Genomic DNA, 19,321 nt, shown 5'->3' with positions numbered 1-19,321 from the left:
GCAGCCAGACTTCACGACGCGGGATACAAGTAGACACCCTCGACTGGATCCAATCCTTTGTCTCCGGCAGAACCCAGAGGATCAGACACCCTCCCGTCCTTTCCGAACCCACCGATATCGACTGCGGATTACCTCAAGGATCATCGCTCAGCCCCCCGCTCTTCAACATCTACATTGCGCCCCCCCCTCGCCGCCATCGTCAGACAGCATGGGATTAGCAAAGTATCCTACGCTGACGACACCCAGCTCTTCCTCTCACTCATGAAGAATCCCGAAGACATCAGACTCTACTTCCAGGAATTAATGAAGGACGTCGCAGACTGGATGAAAGACAGCTGCTTGAAGCTCAACTCAGAGAAAACCGAGGTCCTCATCCTCAGACCCCGCCCCTCTGCCTGAGACAACACCTACTGGCCCTTCGCGAGTCCATCCACCCCTACAGACCACGCATGAAACCTCGACTCATCCCTCTGGCTCTTTGACTGATCCGGAGCTGCTCCGCCTCCCCCACCCCGAGAGCCTTGAGACCCTCACGGGTGAGTCGTGAGCTTTATAAACTCATGATTGATTGATTGAACAGGTATTGAACTGCTGTCTGTTTCAACTCCCATTTGTGAGAGCAGCTGTTCTGTCTGCTCAGCTGATCCATGGTAATGTAGTCTACTCCTGGCAAATGCACCGTTTGTAGGTTGCTGTTTTGAGTTAGTGCCCACTGCTGGATATCCTGTGCTAGTTTGCTTAGTGGAAAAGAATTCGTACCTCCTTGTTTGTTGAGGTACCACACTGTGTCTGCATCAGTACAGTTTTCCCCCCAAATGTGTTTCTGGAATGCCTTCAGCACCATAAAAACAGTTTTCATTTCCAGATAGTTGATGTGTTTTATGGTATCCTGTTGGGTCCATTGACCATGTACTTTGAGTTGGTTGAAGTGTGTTCCCCAACCGTTGTGTCCGTGGTTATTGTCACAGATGGAGCTGGGTCCTTGAAAGGTCTTTCCTGTGCTATGTTTTTGGATGCCCACCATTGTATCTGTGCCTGCACCCTTTATGTAACAACCACTAGACCTTCACAACTTCCTGTGGCATGAGACCAGCTGTTGGTGAGCCATTCCTGGAATGGGCGCATGTGTAGGCGAGCGTGAGGGATCAACGGGATGCAAGATGCCATCTTGCCCATCAGTTTCATGACTTATCTCACCGTCAGAGAGTGTCCCTTCTGGTAAAGGATAGCCTCGTGGTGAACAACTTGTATTCTCTTTTGTGTTGGATACGCCTTCGCAGTTATTGTGTTTAATCTTGCTCCTAAGAAAGTTTTTTCCCTTTCTGGATTTGTAGAAGATTTCTTGTGGTTTATCGAGAACCCCAGTTTTTGAAGCGTTTGTACAGTGGTTTGAACAGGATTGTGGCATGTCTGTTTTGAGTGTGCCCTTATGAGACAGTCGTCTAGATAGGGATAGACATGGATTCCTTTTCTTCTTAGATGTGCTGCCACTGCAGCCAGACACTTTGTGGTGCCGATTTTATTCCTAAAGGAAGAACCTTGAATTGATAATGAGTTCTGTTGTGTAGGAATCGCAGGTATTGTTTTTTTTGTTTATAGGGATATGCAAGTATGCGTCCTTGAGGTCTATGGTTGTCATGTAATCACCCTTTTGTATTTGTTGAATCATTTCTTGTAGGGTAAAATTTAAGTGTTGTGTTAATATGAACTAGATTATGAACCTTAGGTCCAGGAGTGGTCTTGGAGACAGATCTTGTTAAGATAATTGAGTGTTTTTGCGATAGTCCTTTGATCTCTGAATTTTGCTAGATTTGTTCTGATTATTGGAATAATCTTGCTTGTGGCGGATTTGCTGGTGGTGTTTTTGTCCACACTATGCAATATCTGTATTTTACTAATTGTAGTATCCAATTGTCCGTTCTGATGTTTTGCCATTCTTTGAGGTAAAAAGATATTCGAACCGTTTTGTGTTGGTCTCTTTTCGCCAATGAATCCGTTTGAACAGCTTCCTCTTGAGGCTTGGCCTCTGATTCGTGCTCGAAAGGGCTGCTTTTGCTGTTGCTGCACCCTTGGTAGCTTGATAGTTGCCCTGTTTGTTGTGTTGAACCTTGACTGTGACTGTTGAGCATTTGTTGGCCCTGGCCAAAAGCCCCTCTCCCTGTGGTTTTCCTGTTATTGAAACCCCCTCTTTTAAATGAAACTCTCTGCCCTTGCGGTTTCATTATCTTTTTTGATCTGTTGCAGAGACTCATCGACCTCCAGTGCATCTCAATTGAATGGCCTGTTGATGAAAGTTTGAACTTCCTGTTTGAAACCGGATATCCCGAGCCAAGCATGTCTTCTCAGGATGGTACCTGTGCACATTTGCTTGCTAGCCGTGTCTGCTGTGTCGAGAGCTGATTTTAGGCAAGTATTCGCTACGTTTTTGCCTTCCTGGATGATGGATTTTGCTCTCCTTTTGTCTTCTTCTGGGAGCTTGTTAAGAAGCTCTTCTATGTCTTCCTATTGTTGTTGGTCATATCTATTCAGGAAGGCGTTAGAATTAGCAATACGCCATTGCGTAGCTGCTTCTTTTTCCATTTTTAGCCCCACCATATCCTTTCTTTTACTCTCCTTTTCTGGTGGAGGCCAGGTATTTGAGACAGCATTGGGTCTCCTTCTGGCTGTGGTCACAATAATGGAGTCTTGCACCATGTTCCCCTGGATGTACTTAGGGTCCTTTAAGGATGCTTTGTATTTTTTCTCCACTCTGGGTGTTATTCCCTTGCTTGATGCTGGTTCCTTAAAGGATTCCTTGCCATGATCCAGGATACTGGGACGCATAGGTAGATACTGAACTCCCTTAGTAGCAGGGGCCAGAGTTTCTAATAGGAAACCTGTGTCTCCTTTCTCCTCCTTGAGGGTGACTCCAAACCGGTCTGCTGCCGTTTTGATTATGCCATTATAAAAGGCTATGTCGCCTGGAGGTGAAGCCCTCGAAGGATAACTGCATATCTCTTCTTCTGGGCTTTCGGTGTCAAGTTCGTTCCATGTGTCCTTGACGTTGTCGGAGATTTCATCCTCGTTAGGAAGGTCTTCGTATTCCTCTGGCTCTTCGCCTCGAGGCTCTGGTGTGAGAGGTGATTCGAAGGTATCGTCTTCTCCTCCTTCGGCATTCTCCGCCACTTCCGCATTGATGTTCTCAGGTTTGACGACCAGAGCGTTCTTTTGTTCGAGGACTGTTGTATTGGGGATTTGAATTCCCTCCTCGAGTCTCTTTCTCTTCCTTTCAACCTCGAGGGGCTTCTCAACATCAGAGGCTTTGGATTTTCTCTTTTTGCTTGCGCCTGCATCCGACTTAGATGGGGTGGCGCTCTTCTTTGTGGGTTCGCTTCGACCCTCTGTTTCGGAGTGTTGTGCGATCCTCCCTCTTTGGTAATCTTTGGATGGGTTCCGTGTGTCTCTTTCAATTGCGGCTCACAGTCGATCGCCTTTTTGCTCGACGTCGGGCTGCCTTGGGTGGGCCTTATGTTCGTGGACCTTCGGTTCTGACGGATGTGTGTGGGCCTTTTTGGATTCCACTTCTTGAATTTCGACGTCCGACCCCTCGTGTCAATTCTGCTGGTACTCCGTGTTCATCCTCATCGCTGGAGAAAGCCAGATCTTTAAGGGACGTCTTCTTGCTTGTCTATGACACTATGGCGTAGTGAGCCTCTCTCTGCTTACAGCGAGTTCTTAGAGTTTTCGTCAGATACTCCGCGCAGGCTTCGCAGTCCTTGTCCTGGTGGTCTTCTGGTAAGCAGAGGTTACAGACGTGCAAATTTGTGGTGGCATTTGGGCCAAAATTGAAAAGGGGTGTTTTCCATGTCCGAAACCTCGCCATTTGTGGACCGGTGAGGTCCTCTGTGGTATCTTCCCCTGAGCTTCGACGGAACTGTGATATTCTCTCCGGTTACGTCGATGAGAGATGAGCTTTGCGGTCAACTTTTTCTCGATTTTCTTGATGTTGTGGGAAAGTTCGGAAAAAATTCTTCCGAGCTTCCCGACTTGCTTCCAGACCCAATAGCGGAAAAAAGAATCTGAAGATGGCTACCACGCACGTCGACCTCCAGGATTCTGTCTGACGTCACATAGGGGACGTACCTGACACCAAATGGTGGCAGACAGCGACCCCAAAAAATAAAAAACAAGAAAACAAAGACATTTCAGACCCAACCACTAGATGGCGGGATAATGCATGTGAATACAGAAAAGGATTCACGCTGCAAAACAATGCATTTTTATTAAATAAATGGCCTTAAATAGTGAGCAAATAAACCTCAATAATGTTCTATATATAGATGACTACTGCAGAGATATTTAAGCCTGGTAGGATCTGTAACATTTTGAGAATATTAACCTTACCTGGTTTTCCAAGCTATAAATTAAAAAAAACGCGAAGTTACACACTGGTTATTGGTTTGTATATATGTTATACCAGCAATATTCATATTTTATTTTTGTAAATCTCATGCTCTAAACTCAATTTACCTGACATCTTCACCTTCCTCTAATATAGAGAGGCAAATAGTACATTTTTCCTCGGTGTCCTCCTCTATTGGTTCTTCCTCTTCCTCTTGTTTGCAGTGCAATTTCCTCTGTGAGAACCAATCAGTTGATACCTTATTAGTAGAGATGACATTGACAAACTTGGTGAAAAGTGGGTTCATGCAAAAGAATAAATATAACATTTCTTAACATTACTTTATTAGCAAAAACACCACATCTTTCCCCCTTTCTCTCACCACCCCAAAACAACTTTGCTCCTTCTCCGTGTACAGACGGCACAACACACTTTGCCCTTTTTACCTCTACATGAAGCTTCCACTGAGACCTGTCAAAGACAAGGAACCTCACTGGTCTAACTAAAAGGAACGATGATGCCAATGTTTAAATAGTTACTGCTCACCCAGAAGTTCTACTTCATGAAACCTCAATTGATTCACTTTACCTCATCCCGAAAACATTGATACAATTGAATAAATGTAAGATTGCAGCGCTTTTGCAAACTTTACATCAAGTAGCCGGAAAAATAAGGTATTTACCTGTAATAATATAGTGAAGAAATGTGATAAATAGGAAAAGGCACCACCACACTCAATCTATTGCCCATTCTTATCAAATTTGTCAAACTTCCAAGGTTGGAACCTAATGATACCGTGATGGGATCTGCTGAGCCCCTACTGCCCAAGGCCTCCGGAATCAGTGTTTTAACTTGCTACAACCACCAGATAAGCTAACTCAGGGAGGAAAAGTACCAGAGTGGAGGGGTACGGTGATAACCTACATACCCAACAGAGCGAAAGGATGTAATTTTTATCCCCTTCACTCTTTAGCTCATGTAAGTTCGCACCATCTTGAATGTATGCCAAATCAGTATCCCAGAAATACAAAATGCAATAATCAGGCTCCTTTCACTGAAACTAAGATTCAGAGGGACTCCAACCACGAAACAACATGCATGAATACGAAAAAACATATGAAATGATCATACCCTCATAATTGACAAAGAGTACAGTTTGTGATCTAAAATGAAATAATGCACAAAAGGGATTTCATTGGCCATTGATTTATTAGGCTGCGGCTTAACACCAGTAGTGCATGCTTTGGGTCATATTACTCTCTTTTTACTAACTTACTCTGGCTTTGAGAGGTTGTATTTCCGTCTTAACTGTTCTTTCTTTCGTACCATCATTGTGCAACACAGATAACAGATGTTTACTTTATCCAAAGGTATACATAAGTCCCTGAAAGCATCTCTTGCTTGAAACTGTCTGTGGCACTGTAGGACCTGGGTCTGTGAATGAGCTGGCAGTGCAATACATTTTCTTGGCATCTATTCTTGGCAGTTGTGTACTCTTTGGGCTAAAACTACTAGGTCTTTTCAGTGCCCTGTATGTTGACCATAACACTTGAGGAGCCATTATTTAAAAAGTCCCAGTTGTAACCTCGCAAGTAGTACTGAGTGAATAAAGCATGCTGTCATGCTCAACAGTTCTGTCATTGTTCTCCCTATCAGACTGGTATGTTTAGTGGGAATGCTCTTTTGTAAAGCCACATTAATCTTCTCAGTCAATACACATAATGATTGTAAGGCCCAACAGGAAGGAGTAGTTTCTTACCTGTAACTCCAGTTCTGTAGTAGGAGTATCTCTGTTATAGTCATAATCTAGTGAATAGTCCCGCCCATGTGCGTGGACCCCGGAGCAATCAAAAATAATCTCTTAAACTGTCTTCTTTGCAGTCCTGCATAGACACTTAAGAGAAAATCAAGACAAATAATGCAGCCTAACACTTCCAAGGCTACAAAAGCCACCACTTCATCTAAACAGTGAAAAGAATAGCCAACAATGTCAGATTTTACACATTTTTACCAAGTTTCCCTCATAGAGAAAACTCCCCTTCACCAAAATCCTTGAAATGATAGAGAGGAAGGGTTGGACAGACAAGCCCCCATAGGCTGCCATTATGTGTCTGGAAAAGGGTTACCGTGCCTTTAAGGAACTCTCCAGAGACCCTCGGTATCCCAGGATGCACAGCCAAAGTCCTTTTACTTTCAGTTCTTTTTGAAGGTGTATAAAGCAAGGCCTGTAGCATACATTACAGTACCATTTTCTCCACCGGGGAGGAGGGCGGGCGCTTATGACTATAACAGAGATACCCCTACTACAGAACTGGAGTTATAGGTAAGAAACTACTCCTTCTGTAGTAGGGTATCTCTGTGTATAGTCATGATCTAGTGATTAGAATGGCAAGCCCATCCCAAACAACCAACCCGGCGGTGGAGAAAAACAGACAACACCTCTATTGTGCAAACAGATTTCTCAATGAAGCCTGCCCAACCTGAGCATCTGCTCTGGCATCAGAGTCCAGACAGTAATGCTTAGCAAAGGTATGGACCAACTTCCAAGTGGCAGCCCTGCTGATCTCTGCAATGGGAACATAACGAATCAAAGCTGTTGTAGCTGCTTTGCCTCTGGTAGAATGAGCCTTAGGCTTATCCCCTAAGGTCTTGTTAGCCTTTTGATAACAAAACTGGATACAGGACACAATCCATCTAGAAATGGACTGTTTCGAGGTGGCAAGACCAGTCCTGACCGACCCATAATTGACAAACAATTGGTCTTATCCAAGTAGAATTTCAACACCCTTCTGACATCCAGGGAATGAAGACACCTTTCCGCTGGAGTGGAAGGATTTTGGAAAAACATAGGTAAAAAAATAGTCTGATTGACATGGAAATCAGAAATCACCTTTGGAAGAAATTTAGGGCGAGTACGCAAAACAACCTTAGCAGCATGAAATACAGTATAGGGTTCTTGGCAACACAATGCCTGAATTTCACTCACCCTGCGGGCCGATGTGATGGCTACAAGGAAGGCCGCCTTCCATGACAAGTGCTGCAGAGAAGCCTTATGGATAGGTTCAAAAGGCTCCTTCATCAACCCGGACAGCACCACGTTCAGCTCCCATGATGGCGAAGGACGCCGAACAGGAGGAAACACTGTCTTCAATTCTTCCCAAAAAATTTTAATCACAGGGATCTGGAAGAAGGATGTCTGTGAAGGGCATTTCCAATACGCAGTTAATGCTGCGAGGTGAACCTTAATAGAATGAAAATTAAGGCCAGACTGAACGAAATGCAAAAGGTACGGAAGAATGACATCTTCCTTGCAGGTTGTCGGATCATAGTTCTTGGAAGTGCACCAGATGCAGAACCTCTTCCACTTGCAGGCATAGGAAGTCCTAGTTGAAGGTCTCTTAGCCTCCTTAAGTATAGTCATGCAATCGTCAGGAAAATTCAGGTGTCCATATTGCACTATCTCAGGAGCAATGCCGCCAAACTCAACGATGAGAGGTTGGGGTGCACCATGTGCACCCCGAACTTCGTGAGAAGGTCCGGCCGACACGGCAGCCGCATGTGGGGTAGGAGAGACCGGTGAAGCAGGTCCGCGAACCACCACTTTCGGGGCCACTCCGGAGCAATGAGGATCATCCGTGCTCTGGACTGAGACAGCATGATGAGTACCGCCGGAATCAGGGGAATGGGTAGAAAAGCGTACAGAAAGCTGTTCGACCAGCTGATCCATAGCGCGTTCCCCAGAGTCCCCGGTTGGTAATACCTGGAGGCGAAGTCTCGGCATTTTCTGTTTTCGGCGGTGGCGAACAGATCTACGTCCGGAGTGCCCCATCTGTCGAAGATGTTTCCTAGCACTTCGTCGTTTAGAACCCACTCGTGGTTTTCTTGCACCAGCCGGCTGAGTGCGTCCGCCTGAGCATTCTGCCTGTCTATAGAACAAATGTTGTACTGTCCTGCTAATGCTTTTTGTGAGGGAAAGCATATCCTACTCAAAGCTTTGCCTTCTTGTAAGTCATGGCCCCCTCTCTCCACAACACCAATATTACACTCTGTGAATCTGCATGTATACGATCTAATGTAAAGACTCTTTCCACTGTTGGTGCCATATGGACCCAGATGAGTCAGTGGACTGCAAAGCAGAGCTCAGTGGCTGCACCAAACTCCACTTTCACTTACCACTCCATCTTTTAACTGTACGATTGTCGAATTGTTAAGATGCGTTTGACCAACTTTTCCAAGCCAGTATTAATGATTACAGAGTCTGGTTAAGGAGGAACAAGGTTTGCAGGTTTAAATTTGCATTTAATAATTCATGATGTGACTAACTATGGCTGGTGAGGCAGTTTTGCCACACACACTTTCAATACATTGAGCTACTCTGGGGACATTGGGTCTCTCCTGTTCAGAGCGAATAGCGCCTAATAAGGAAGAATCCTTTTACACGTCTTCTGCCTATCTTACATACAAAGTGGTAGCGTTTTGTATCAGATTATTGCAATTTGTCAGCACTAACATCCATTGGCAATAAGAAAAAGGCCATACCAGTTTGTAACCTTCCTCTGCATCCAGCACATCTTGCTGTGCACATTTATGTTGTTCTCCTGATTGTGTATGAGAAACACCACTTGCACTGAGTATCAACAGCCTCCTTTGGTAGCAATGGTATGCCCGATGTGGAGAGGAGACCGAATTGAATAATCATTATAACCTTTTTGGTGAATGATGAGCTAAGAACATGATTTGACACCAAAAAAGAAATTAACTCTTCTAATGACACACAGTGCAGGGTGTCATACAATCTCTCTGTGTTTTGAAGTTATTCAGTATAAAACACACACAAGCAGGACCATCAATAGTCATCGTTTTGGAAATATCAGGCAATAGGCAATGCTCTTTCTAATGCTATTCACTCCTCCAAATCAGATGGCAGATAACAACAATAGTAAATATGTGTATCATTATGGATTTTGAGTTGAATTAGGTAATTTCCATGTGATTAAGGAGGGCTTGGACAAACCACATTTACCAATAGCTCGTCCCACAGGGGTGCATATTCTCAACACACTTAATCATGCCTGTATTACTCTGCTAATAAACAAAAATGTCTTCATACCCTAGTGAGTTGAAGATTTTTCTGGCGATTTCCAATTTTACCACATTACTGAAGACCTTGGAATGGATGGCAAAGATACTTTTACTAAGTATATATACAAGGTGTGGTTTGTCTTTAGAGGTATGAGTGGTAGTCAAGGTCAACAGTGGTTTGATACTGATATGTGGGTGATTTAAAGGGAACCTAAAACTGTCAGCACGCATGTGAAATGTGGTAACACATTTCTAGTGAACATTATATTTCTTTGTCAGCTCTCCTGGAAAAAGGCAAAATTTACATAAAAGCCGAGCCAGAAAATCGTGTCAAGGAAACGCAGCCTAAAAAACTGCCACAAAAATGAATGAGTGAAATTACTGTTTACAGCCTTGCGACCTGGGTATTTGTCGTGTTTGCTGTTTCTTGTCAACTGAATAATGTTGATGGGCTTTTGAACTGGTCATGTCCTCTCTCATCTACAAAGAGTTAAACATCTGATGGCGATTCCAACTAGTTTAATCAATAATGAGACAGTGTGGGGGGGGCGGGAAAAAGGAGGAAGGATAAAGTATTACGGAAAGATTATGCAGTTGTAAAGATTTTGAAAAAGAAAACAAGCTTAATATGAAGAGCTTCCTGGCACTGCATTGGTATTAGTTTACTGATGTAGTAATTATGCTGGTATGAATTTAATGAACTTGTGATGACAAAAGTTACATAAAAGTGCCACCATGGTATTCCAGATGACATTTGAATGCCAGGCAAAACATGAAGTACTGAGGTTCTGGAAATATTGAGTACACCCTTGTTTAACTCACTCATATTTTTTTCTATGTTCAATTTAATTGATGAGGCACACCATTATATTTGCAGTAATAACTTTTAAGACAGTTACATTTACGGCTTATGTCATAGCAAAGCAGGGTATTTGGCAGTGGCACGATGCAACAGGTCAGGGATACCTGTATTACTGTAAGAGGAGATTTCAGATCCTTAAAGCAACCATGTTTCCGATGTTGGGTTGCTGGCAATGAAAATGCATTTAGTAGAATGTTGCATGGACTGGCTACTGGTGCAAGGTAAAAGCTGCTGGCTGATTAGGTTCTGTTCTCAATGAGAACCAGGACCAAAGAGTCGCATGGACACAAAAGGCTGTAGAAAGATTTGTGTCGTACGAAACAGCTCCATGAATGCGATACGGTTGGGGGTGTTTTAACTACAAAAAGTGTTCCACAGAATTAAGTGACGGCACTTAGCATAATTGCCCAACTCACAACCTCTTAGTTTCAATGGTCCACTGGCTGCTTTCATTATAAAATGTATATATTTAGCAGAATGTTTACTTAGATGAGACATCAGACTTCTCTGTAGGCAAATAGTGGTGGATGCTCAAAAACAGAAACGAGATTAGGTCAGTGGACACTAATGGCAGAGTTCTGAATGTAGTGCTATCACTTCATTTGAAAAGCGGTTAAGCTCATGCATCCACTATTTGTAAACAAGACGGACAACTAAGGTAGCGAGTGTTTCAATTTATATGCGTCCTGTCCTAATAAGTCTTACAATGAGAGAGAATATATACTGAAACCTTCTGAGGTGTGCTCAACGTTTGTGATAATGCAACTTGTTGTAAATTTTATCTCTTTAACACCTTGCCTGCGGCAGGAATTCCAGTCCGGTGCTGGACATTCCAATCGCGGGCAGGGTCGTGACGGAACCCAGCCGTCATGCGCACAGGCCACCCGTGGCTCATGGTGGCTGGGTTCCGTCACGAGCATCAAAGGGGTTAAGGTGCAGCAGATTGGTACAATTCTGAAGCTGAGCCTGACTGCCATGCATGAATGCATCATCCAAAGCTTGCAATTACAGTCAGGCGCCCGAAGGTCTTCCTTCAATACCCACTGTTCCTCACAAAATAGATGTGTTCATATGTATGCTATGAGATTATGGTGCACTTAGATATTCACATAATAAAGTATGTTATACTAATTACAATTGGATTGTTGGGTTTTCTGTTGGTATCCCAACTGTAGACTTCTTTCTGCTGCCCAGTTATTCAGCCTTTTACAGTTGCTAACTAACAGCACAGCGGAGGCATGGGGGTAATGGTTCTAGAAATCTGATGTTGTTATATTCCATATAGGTGCCCCAATATAGGCTCAGGTAACATCGTAACCTTTCACCTATAGTCTCCCCTACATTACACACAACGGTTCTTGGGGACTAACCTTTTTCCTGGACACGACAGCACCCAGAACGCTGGATTTTCCCTGGTGAAAGACTCATACAGTATGCATGAGGATTCTTGGAAACTCAGCAGGACTACCATCTCCTGTATAACATATAAAGTTCATTCCCAAAGTCATCCTAAATCCGACAATTGGCACAACAAGGTAGAACTCCCGGGGAAACCTGCGGGTATATAAACATTACATCTTGCTGAGACAGACAAAGGAGATCAGGATTTCCCTGCAAAACACACTGACGCGAGATGCTGTGGTTCCTACATGCAGATACTCCATCTCGCAGTGGTCTAACATCCCTTGCAGGGTGTCCAACTGGAGACCCAGGCGGGTCCCACAGTCTCTCACTTCAGGTAATGAGGTTGACTTTATCCTAGAGGGACTCTTGGCTTTTCACCTACATACATGCTAGGTACACTTAGGTACATTTAGTTAGGGTAGCATCGTAGGAATACACATTTTATTGTCATGCATTTTATAAAATTGCCTGTATTCATGGTTATAGCAAAATGGAAGAAACCTACCATCCTTTTGCTTTCTTAGTGCTTCTAATCATGTATATCTGTTGCTGTCTAATGGTTGTTTCAGCGCACCTATTTTACACTAGAATAACAATTGTTCAATAAATACTTATTGAAAAACGTCCATGCCGTTTATTCTGTGTATCTCTCTGAGACTAAGTGAGCACGAGTGACTGAGCGAAAAGTAGTACAGTTTCCACGGTCCTGAGGGATCAGGGTCATCATGTTCGATAGTTGCCAAGAACTATTCTCTCCCTGGTAGGAGGAGTTTCTAGTGGGACTGTGAGCTAGCTGGTACAGAGGCCAGCATACACGGTGTGGGTGTCTAGTATCAGTCAGACACCAGTCTCAGTGTATGTTGCCTAAATGCGCCAGTCCTATACAGGTTTTATAGGAACTACACAACAATGTCAGCAAAATGAATACCACATAGGGGGAGCTTCAAAAAAGTCAAATGAAAATAGGCAGCCATAAGTTATTGTACATCATCACTTTTCGGTCCAGTATACCTTTCGCCCTTAATGAAAGGGGCAGCATTTCCTGTTTGAGTATCTTCATACTTCTGCTCATAAAGTAGCCTACTTAAATGTACCTATTGACTTAAATATTTAAATTCTTCACAATTTACTTTGCATATAAAACATTAATGTATTAGCAACACACACCTTTTTATATTTATGTGGGTATGTACACCTTTCAATAGTGCCCTGGGAGGCACCACGATTCACGTTTCCTAATCGCTCTTCCAAGTGAATAAGCTCCTGTAAGGAAGGGACAAGAAGTATCCATGTCATATTAATGTGAAAAGCAAATCACACACTGTAAACACTGCATGCTAAATAAAGCAAAGAGACATATCCATACTAGGTGGCAATGTTACCAAACCAACAGCTGAATAAGTAAGGTGGAAATAAATGCAAGCATGTTGCGACATAGGGCCATATTACAACTAAAAATGTTCATACATCCAATTAGACTGTTTGAAATATCGGATAATGGATCACCTTATGTGTGGCTGGGAAAGTGCATGAAATGTTACAAAGAATTTTGTTTTATTCTATTTTTTCAAAGTAAATGCAGAATACCTATAATCCATTAGTAGTGTGCTGTAGTATTTAATTAGAAAACAAATTAGATGGCTGAATGTTTTTTTAACATTATGGCTGAAAATTTTTTTACACACACCTTACCTCCGTAGGTTCAAAGCACCAGTAGTTGAATTTATCACAGGTCTAACCGTTTGTATTGAGAAAAAAGTCATATGCTGATATGAGCATGCACTTTGTTTTAAAATCAAGTAATTCTCAATAGAAGACTAGTTTTGCTAATGAGATACACTGTGCTTTACATCTATCTCCACATGTACAAGAAAGCTCATGGATAAACAAGCTCACTCCAATAATGAGGACATTTTTTCTTCAAATCTACTCCTTTGGCAAATTGGGAGGAAATTTCAAATGCGCTATTTTCTTCAGAATAGTAAACTGTAAGACTTGAATTATCTACAACCCCTTTTGTCATACAGAATATTAATTAAGTAGGTAAATCTGTCCCAACAGAGAACACGTACCATCGGTAATTCTCTTACTGGAAAATTCTCAAATCACACATTCCCCACACCGTGAACCTCCCAAGGCATCAGATTGGATCTGGGAATCTTCTCTGCAATTGCTCTTGTACAACAATAGGTGCCAAACCCAAGCCGCATACAGGTGCCATCCATGCATGCTAACATCAGTTTAATTATGTGTGCCCTCACATTCAAAGAACCAACATCAGATTGGCAAAATGACAGTGCACGAAATGTAAACTGGAATCATATTTAGCCCTAAAAGACAACTCCAGAGAACCAAGCAGCTGTGGTGGGGGGCAGATTTGGGGGCGGGCAAGGTGAGGAATCAGCAGTTAGCTAGAGTTTCCTTCCACCAGTAAGAGCATTACCGAAGGCAAGTAACTTATTCTGATTGATACGTTTACATACAGCTCCCTACCTTGTGGATAGATACCAAAACAATATCCCCTCCAGGTGGGTTTTAGGAGTGGACTTTACATCGGGAATTCCTGTAGAATCAAAATGGCTTTTTCTGCATACTTGAGAATTGATATAGTAGCGCCTGCTTAAAGTGTGGACAGATGCCCACATGGCTGACTGGCAGCTGTCCAAAGCCAGGACATGCACAGCTAAAGCAGTAGTAGCCCCAGCCTTCATTCTGGTGGAATGAGCCCAAAGGCCTTTAAGAAGATCCTTTTCAGCCAAAAAATAACACATTTTGTTGCAGATCAGCAATACAACAGGATAAGATTTACTTCTGGAACACTTTTCCCTTCTTCACATAGGGAAACCCAACAAAGATGATCATACATATAGTACTCACTACTTCTATAAATACTAAACTTAAGAGCATGCTGAGCACCAGTGAAGCCACTCTTTCTCATTCGATGGGTGCAGAAGAGAAAATAAAATGCTGGGTGGACCGTGATGAACTGCCCACGTGAAACAGTGACTTCCCTTTTGGAAGAAAAGAAGCACCGACCCCAAGTACCAATTTAGCAGGGAAAAATGTGTATACAGAGGCTGTAGTAGTTACAGAGTCTGCACCTCACTGATACGACATGCTGTAGTAGTTGTGATAAAAAATACTCTCAAGAGCTTCTGAGTACAGCTGCGAAGATGCTCAAATGGAGCCCACATCAAGAAAGTCAAGACCAAGTCAACGTGTCACTAAGGCATAATAGAGCAGTAGGAGGAAATATCAGCACAAGTCCCTTTAAGAAATACATCTCAAGGGGCGTTCTAAATAAACGAGGGCTAATTCAATAAACGAGGCCAGATCCAGAGAGCAAACAAATAACTGTTAACTAGACTGAGAGCAAAGCTTTGTAGGTGGAAAGACAATACAAACGCCACCAAATCAGCTTCACCAGTATTATTATTATTATTAGGTTTTTGTAAAGCGCGTAGTAACCCGTAAGTATCCCAGCGCTGAGATCAGGACAGTCCATAGGTTAACATAAGGGGGAGAGGGGGAGAAAAGGAGATCAGGGAAACAGATGAGTTTTCAGCAGTTTCCTGAATCGGAGATAGTCTGATTCCATCCTTAGATTACGGGGGAGGGAATTCCACAGACGGGCTACGTTGACAGAGAAACGCTGCCCTCCAGTGCGTGCCCTCTTCACTCTGGGGATAGTGATAAGATGTTCATGGTCAGAGCGAAGGGATCTTGCGGCTTTGTAGGGCCTAATGAATTTGTTTAGGATATGGGGGCCTTTATCCTGTAGGAGTTTGTGTGACAAACAGAGGGCTTTGAACTTGACTCGTTCTCTCACTGGGAGCCAGTGGAGCTGCTTCAAGGCTGGTTTGGCCGAGGCTCTGGCCGGGGTGTTGGTAAGAATCCGGGCCGCGGCGTTCTGGATCCTTTGCAGTTTGTTGAGGGTTGCTTCGGGGGCGCCCAGATAGATGGTATTGCTGTAATCCAGCCTAGACAGGATGAGGCCTTGGATAAGCAATTTCTGGGAGACCGGAGGGAGGAGGGGCAGAATTTTTCTGATAGATTTCAGGAGCCCGAAGGAAGTCCCAGCGATTTTTTTTAGAGGGGAAAGATTATGTTACTTACCCTGTAACATTTGTTCTTGGCATGTAATGCTGTAGATTCACATGCTGTGCATACGTCCACCATCTAGTGTTGGGCTCGGATGATTACGAGTTGTTTTTCTTCAAAGAAGTTCTTCGAGTCACGAAGTTGTATAACTCCTCCTGTTGGTGATACTGCATATGAGCATACACTCCATTGTTAGATTGTTTTGCCGCAGATGGGTGAGAATAGAGTTGTAGCAAGTATTAGTAATGTGTTGTCCATGCAAGTGAGGTGAATTAATGGAAATATACTGTGACCTACACAGACTTTCGGGGAGGAGAGAGGGCGCATATGAATCTACAGGCACTACTTGCCAAGAACAGATGCTTACAGGGTAAGTAACATAATACGTTAGAGGCATGTGTGGTGTAGATACGCATGCTGTGCATTGACTGTAAAGCAGCCCCTCTACTTAAGTGGTGGCTAGCCTGTGGGGGTTGCAGTTGTTTGAGCCCGTAGTACTGCCTGGCTAATATTGGCTTGTAAACGTGCTAGTACATCAAAACAATGTTTTGTGAAGGTGTGTGGTGTGGACAATGTTGCTGATTTGCAAATGCCAGCAAGGGGAATATTGAAAAAAATGCCATAAAAGCGCCTATTTTACGAGTTGAGTGCGCTTTAAGGGAGACCGTTTTCGGTCACAATGTGTAACACTTTGGAGCCGAAGAATATTTTCGTGCCGATGTGGTTGGAGCCGAAGCACTGTGACTTTGGTGTCTCGGAACCGGACTTTTAGGAAGTGGAGGACCCTACTGTAGGTCAAGATTTCGGTGCCAAGGGCAGAGCTTCCGAATCTGTATGTTGGTTCGCAGCATGGCTTTTATGCAAACTGTGAGCATTTATTTTGGATGGAACCAATTATTTTGACTTTGGATCATGGACAGTTGTATTCACGGTCCTTTGTTTCTGAGCGGACTCGAGACTGGCAGAATCTTGTTTCATGTCTGAACTGGAGTCGGAATCAAGGATGAACAAGGATTCCTCTTGGCCTGCCAATGCCTCTTTCTCCTCTTCTCAACCGAAGATGTCCGGAGAGTCATCTGCTAGAATGCAAAGCATTTCTTTGCGATAGGCACGTCGATCTCACCGTGTCATTTGTGGGGTAAAAGCTCAGCAGGCCTCACAGGTATCCTCTCGATGATCGGGTGAGAGGCATAGATCTCAAACTGAATGTTGGTCGGTGTGAGGGTATTTGAAGTGGAACTTCGGACAGAATAACTACGCGATCGAAACCACACAGTTGATTTGAATGAGCCACTCGCGAACCGAAGCGGGCCAGAAAGGATCTCCAACCGGAGCGCGAGGGATTGCATCTGAACCCGCCGGCCCAAAAAAAAATAATCAGAAAATGGAATTGATGCCCATGCACATTATCATCAACAGGAGGAGTCACACAAACTCGGGGCTCGACAAACTTCTTCGAAGAAAAACAAATTGTAATCATCCAAGCCCAACACTAGATGCCGGCGTATACACAGCATGTGTATCTACAGCACACATGTCTTGAACATTTACTTTTCCTCACACCAGATGACGAACGTCAGACAATAACCGGAGCACACAGACTTGGCCGAAGGACGGCAAGTAGTCGGAACAACTACCATCACATCTAGTGGAACAGTAAACCCTCTCAGGTGGTTCTGCTCAATCGCCATGCATGGAGGTGTAGTCTGGAGGTTTGGGTGAAATATCCTGCCCTGTTGTTGCGACAGCAGATCATGCCTAAGAGGCAGTCAAAATGAAGGGCAAATGCTCAGATCTAGAAGCTAAAACTATCACACCCTCCAAACCCATGGTGGGGAAATTAGATTGAGTAGTGCTTAGTTACATCTGCCCCCCTCCCAGACCCAAAGGATTAATGGCAAAGGAGGGAGATGTCATACAGTAGGTAAGAACTCCAATGAAAAAGAAATGTGACTCCCAGGGAATCTCAAAGAGGAAACTCCTGGGTGCCGAAGGCCAAACAGTGGACATTTTCAGAGGTAGCAAACAGATCTATAAAGGGTATGCCCCAAAGGGCAAACAAATCCTGAACCACCTCCTCGTGTTGACACCAATCGCGGTCAGCAAAATGATACCTGATGAGTTCCGCTACACTGCTGTTGATGGACCCCCCCCATGTTACTGATAGTCAGGGAAATCCTTTGAAGAGCTATAAAAGGTCTCAAAGCCCCTAGACAAAGAACACAATACCCTAACAACACCTGGATTTTTGCACTACCATGTGGCAAGTTGTGTTGTCCTCAGCATCTAGACACCTTGTACGTAACTGAAAACCGAAAGAACTTCAGAGCCGAATGAATGGTCCACAGGTCCAGGAAATTGATATGAAGGAGCTGCTCCACTGGGGACTGGAATGCCTCTAATATCTACTAACAAGGTGATCTCCCTAGCCTATACATAATGTATCCACTACTGAGCATTCAGGATCTGGTAAGCAAGGAATGCCACAAGTTAGGTTAGCACCAACGTCCACTAATGGAGGACCTGAACTGCGTCCCCTGAAATGTGGCTATTGTCTGAAAGGTAGGGTCATGGGTGGGCCCAAAAATTTGCAAAGGTTACAGTCGAAGGTCTTCATAATACACCAGGTGTGCGCACCCGGAGCCTCAGAACCACCAAGGCTAGATAAGATGCTGTCACACGAAACATTGGGATCACAGGCTAAATGCTCTGGATTTGTTGCAAGAGCAGAAAAGCCTTCGATATTAATGTCCAGACTGGTCGTTATAAAGGTAATCCTCTGCACATGGGAAGATGAAAATTTGGCTCTTGACTGAAAATTTCAGGAAGGACAAAATTATCAACGAATGACAGTGGTCTGAGTAACTGCAGTGTCCTCTTCAGCAGCTTTCATTGAGAAAAACAAATTCATAAATCCCAAAAGTGCAAAGATGGACCCCAACAACAGACATGAACTTTGTGAACAACTAATAATATAATAATCCACATTTGTAAAGCGCACAATCACCCGTTAGGGTCTCTAGGCGCTGGGGGCCGTCGGGAAGATTAAGCAAGCTATTGCCCAGAGTCACATGGTGCTGGGCTAATCTGCCGCCGGTTCCAGGGATCGAACCGTGATCCCCAGCTTCCGGAGTCAGTCGCCCTGGCCGCGGCGCCACACCTCTTCCTAAGGGGACATCAGATGGGGAGGGAATACTAAATCATGCTCCAATGGCCTAATTGGAGGGGAAACTAAAGCAGTTTGGTTGCGGAACCAGGTGAAGGGGGTTACGAAATTTGCGTCTTCCACAGTCCCTGCCCTTGGAGCCATGAAAAGGCTATATGGACATGTGTAACAGCCCATGAGACAAATTGCATTCAGTGAGTAGGCAGCAGGGATGGCTAAAGAAAAAATCCTCTTGCCCACAGCATTTATCGTTTTCACTCCTAGCTTAGCAGTGAACTGGGAAAGCATTTAGATCAGGGGTCTCCAATGAGTAGCTCAGGAACTA

At 43.9% G+C, this 19,321-nt stretch overlaps 1 protein-coding gene across 6 annotated transcripts in view; it reads right to left on the bottom strand.

Moving 5' to 3' along the window:
• Positions 1-19,321, bottom strand: part of RNF111 (ring finger protein 111) — a 399,764-nt gene that overhangs the window by 9,907 nt on the left and 370,536 nt on the right. For 3 of the 6 annotated variants that reach the window (XM_078685178.1, XM_078685182.1, XM_078685179.1), the window contains 2 exons: positions 12,897-12,992; positions 4,510-4,640 (listed from right to left, as the gene is read on the bottom strand). In XM_078685178.1, the coding sequence (XP_078541304.1) occupies positions 4,510-4,640; positions 12,897-12,992 (227 nt within the window). The remainder of the gene's footprint in view (positions 1-4,509; positions 4,641-12,896; positions 12,993-19,321) is intronic. The other 3 variants (XM_078685180.1, XM_078685183.1, XM_078685181.1) reach the window with 1 other exon arrangement.

Source organism: Lissotriton helveticus, chromosome 3_2 (genome assembly GCF_964261635.1).
Source record: "Lissotriton helveticus chromosome 3_2, aLisHel1.1, whole genome shotgun sequence".
NCBI classification, from domain to species: Eukaryota; Metazoa; Chordata; class Amphibia; order Caudata; family Salamandridae; genus Lissotriton; species Lissotriton helveticus.
The sequence above is the reverse complement of the archived record's forward strand: the minus strand, read 5'-3'. Positions and strand labels throughout refer to the sequence as shown.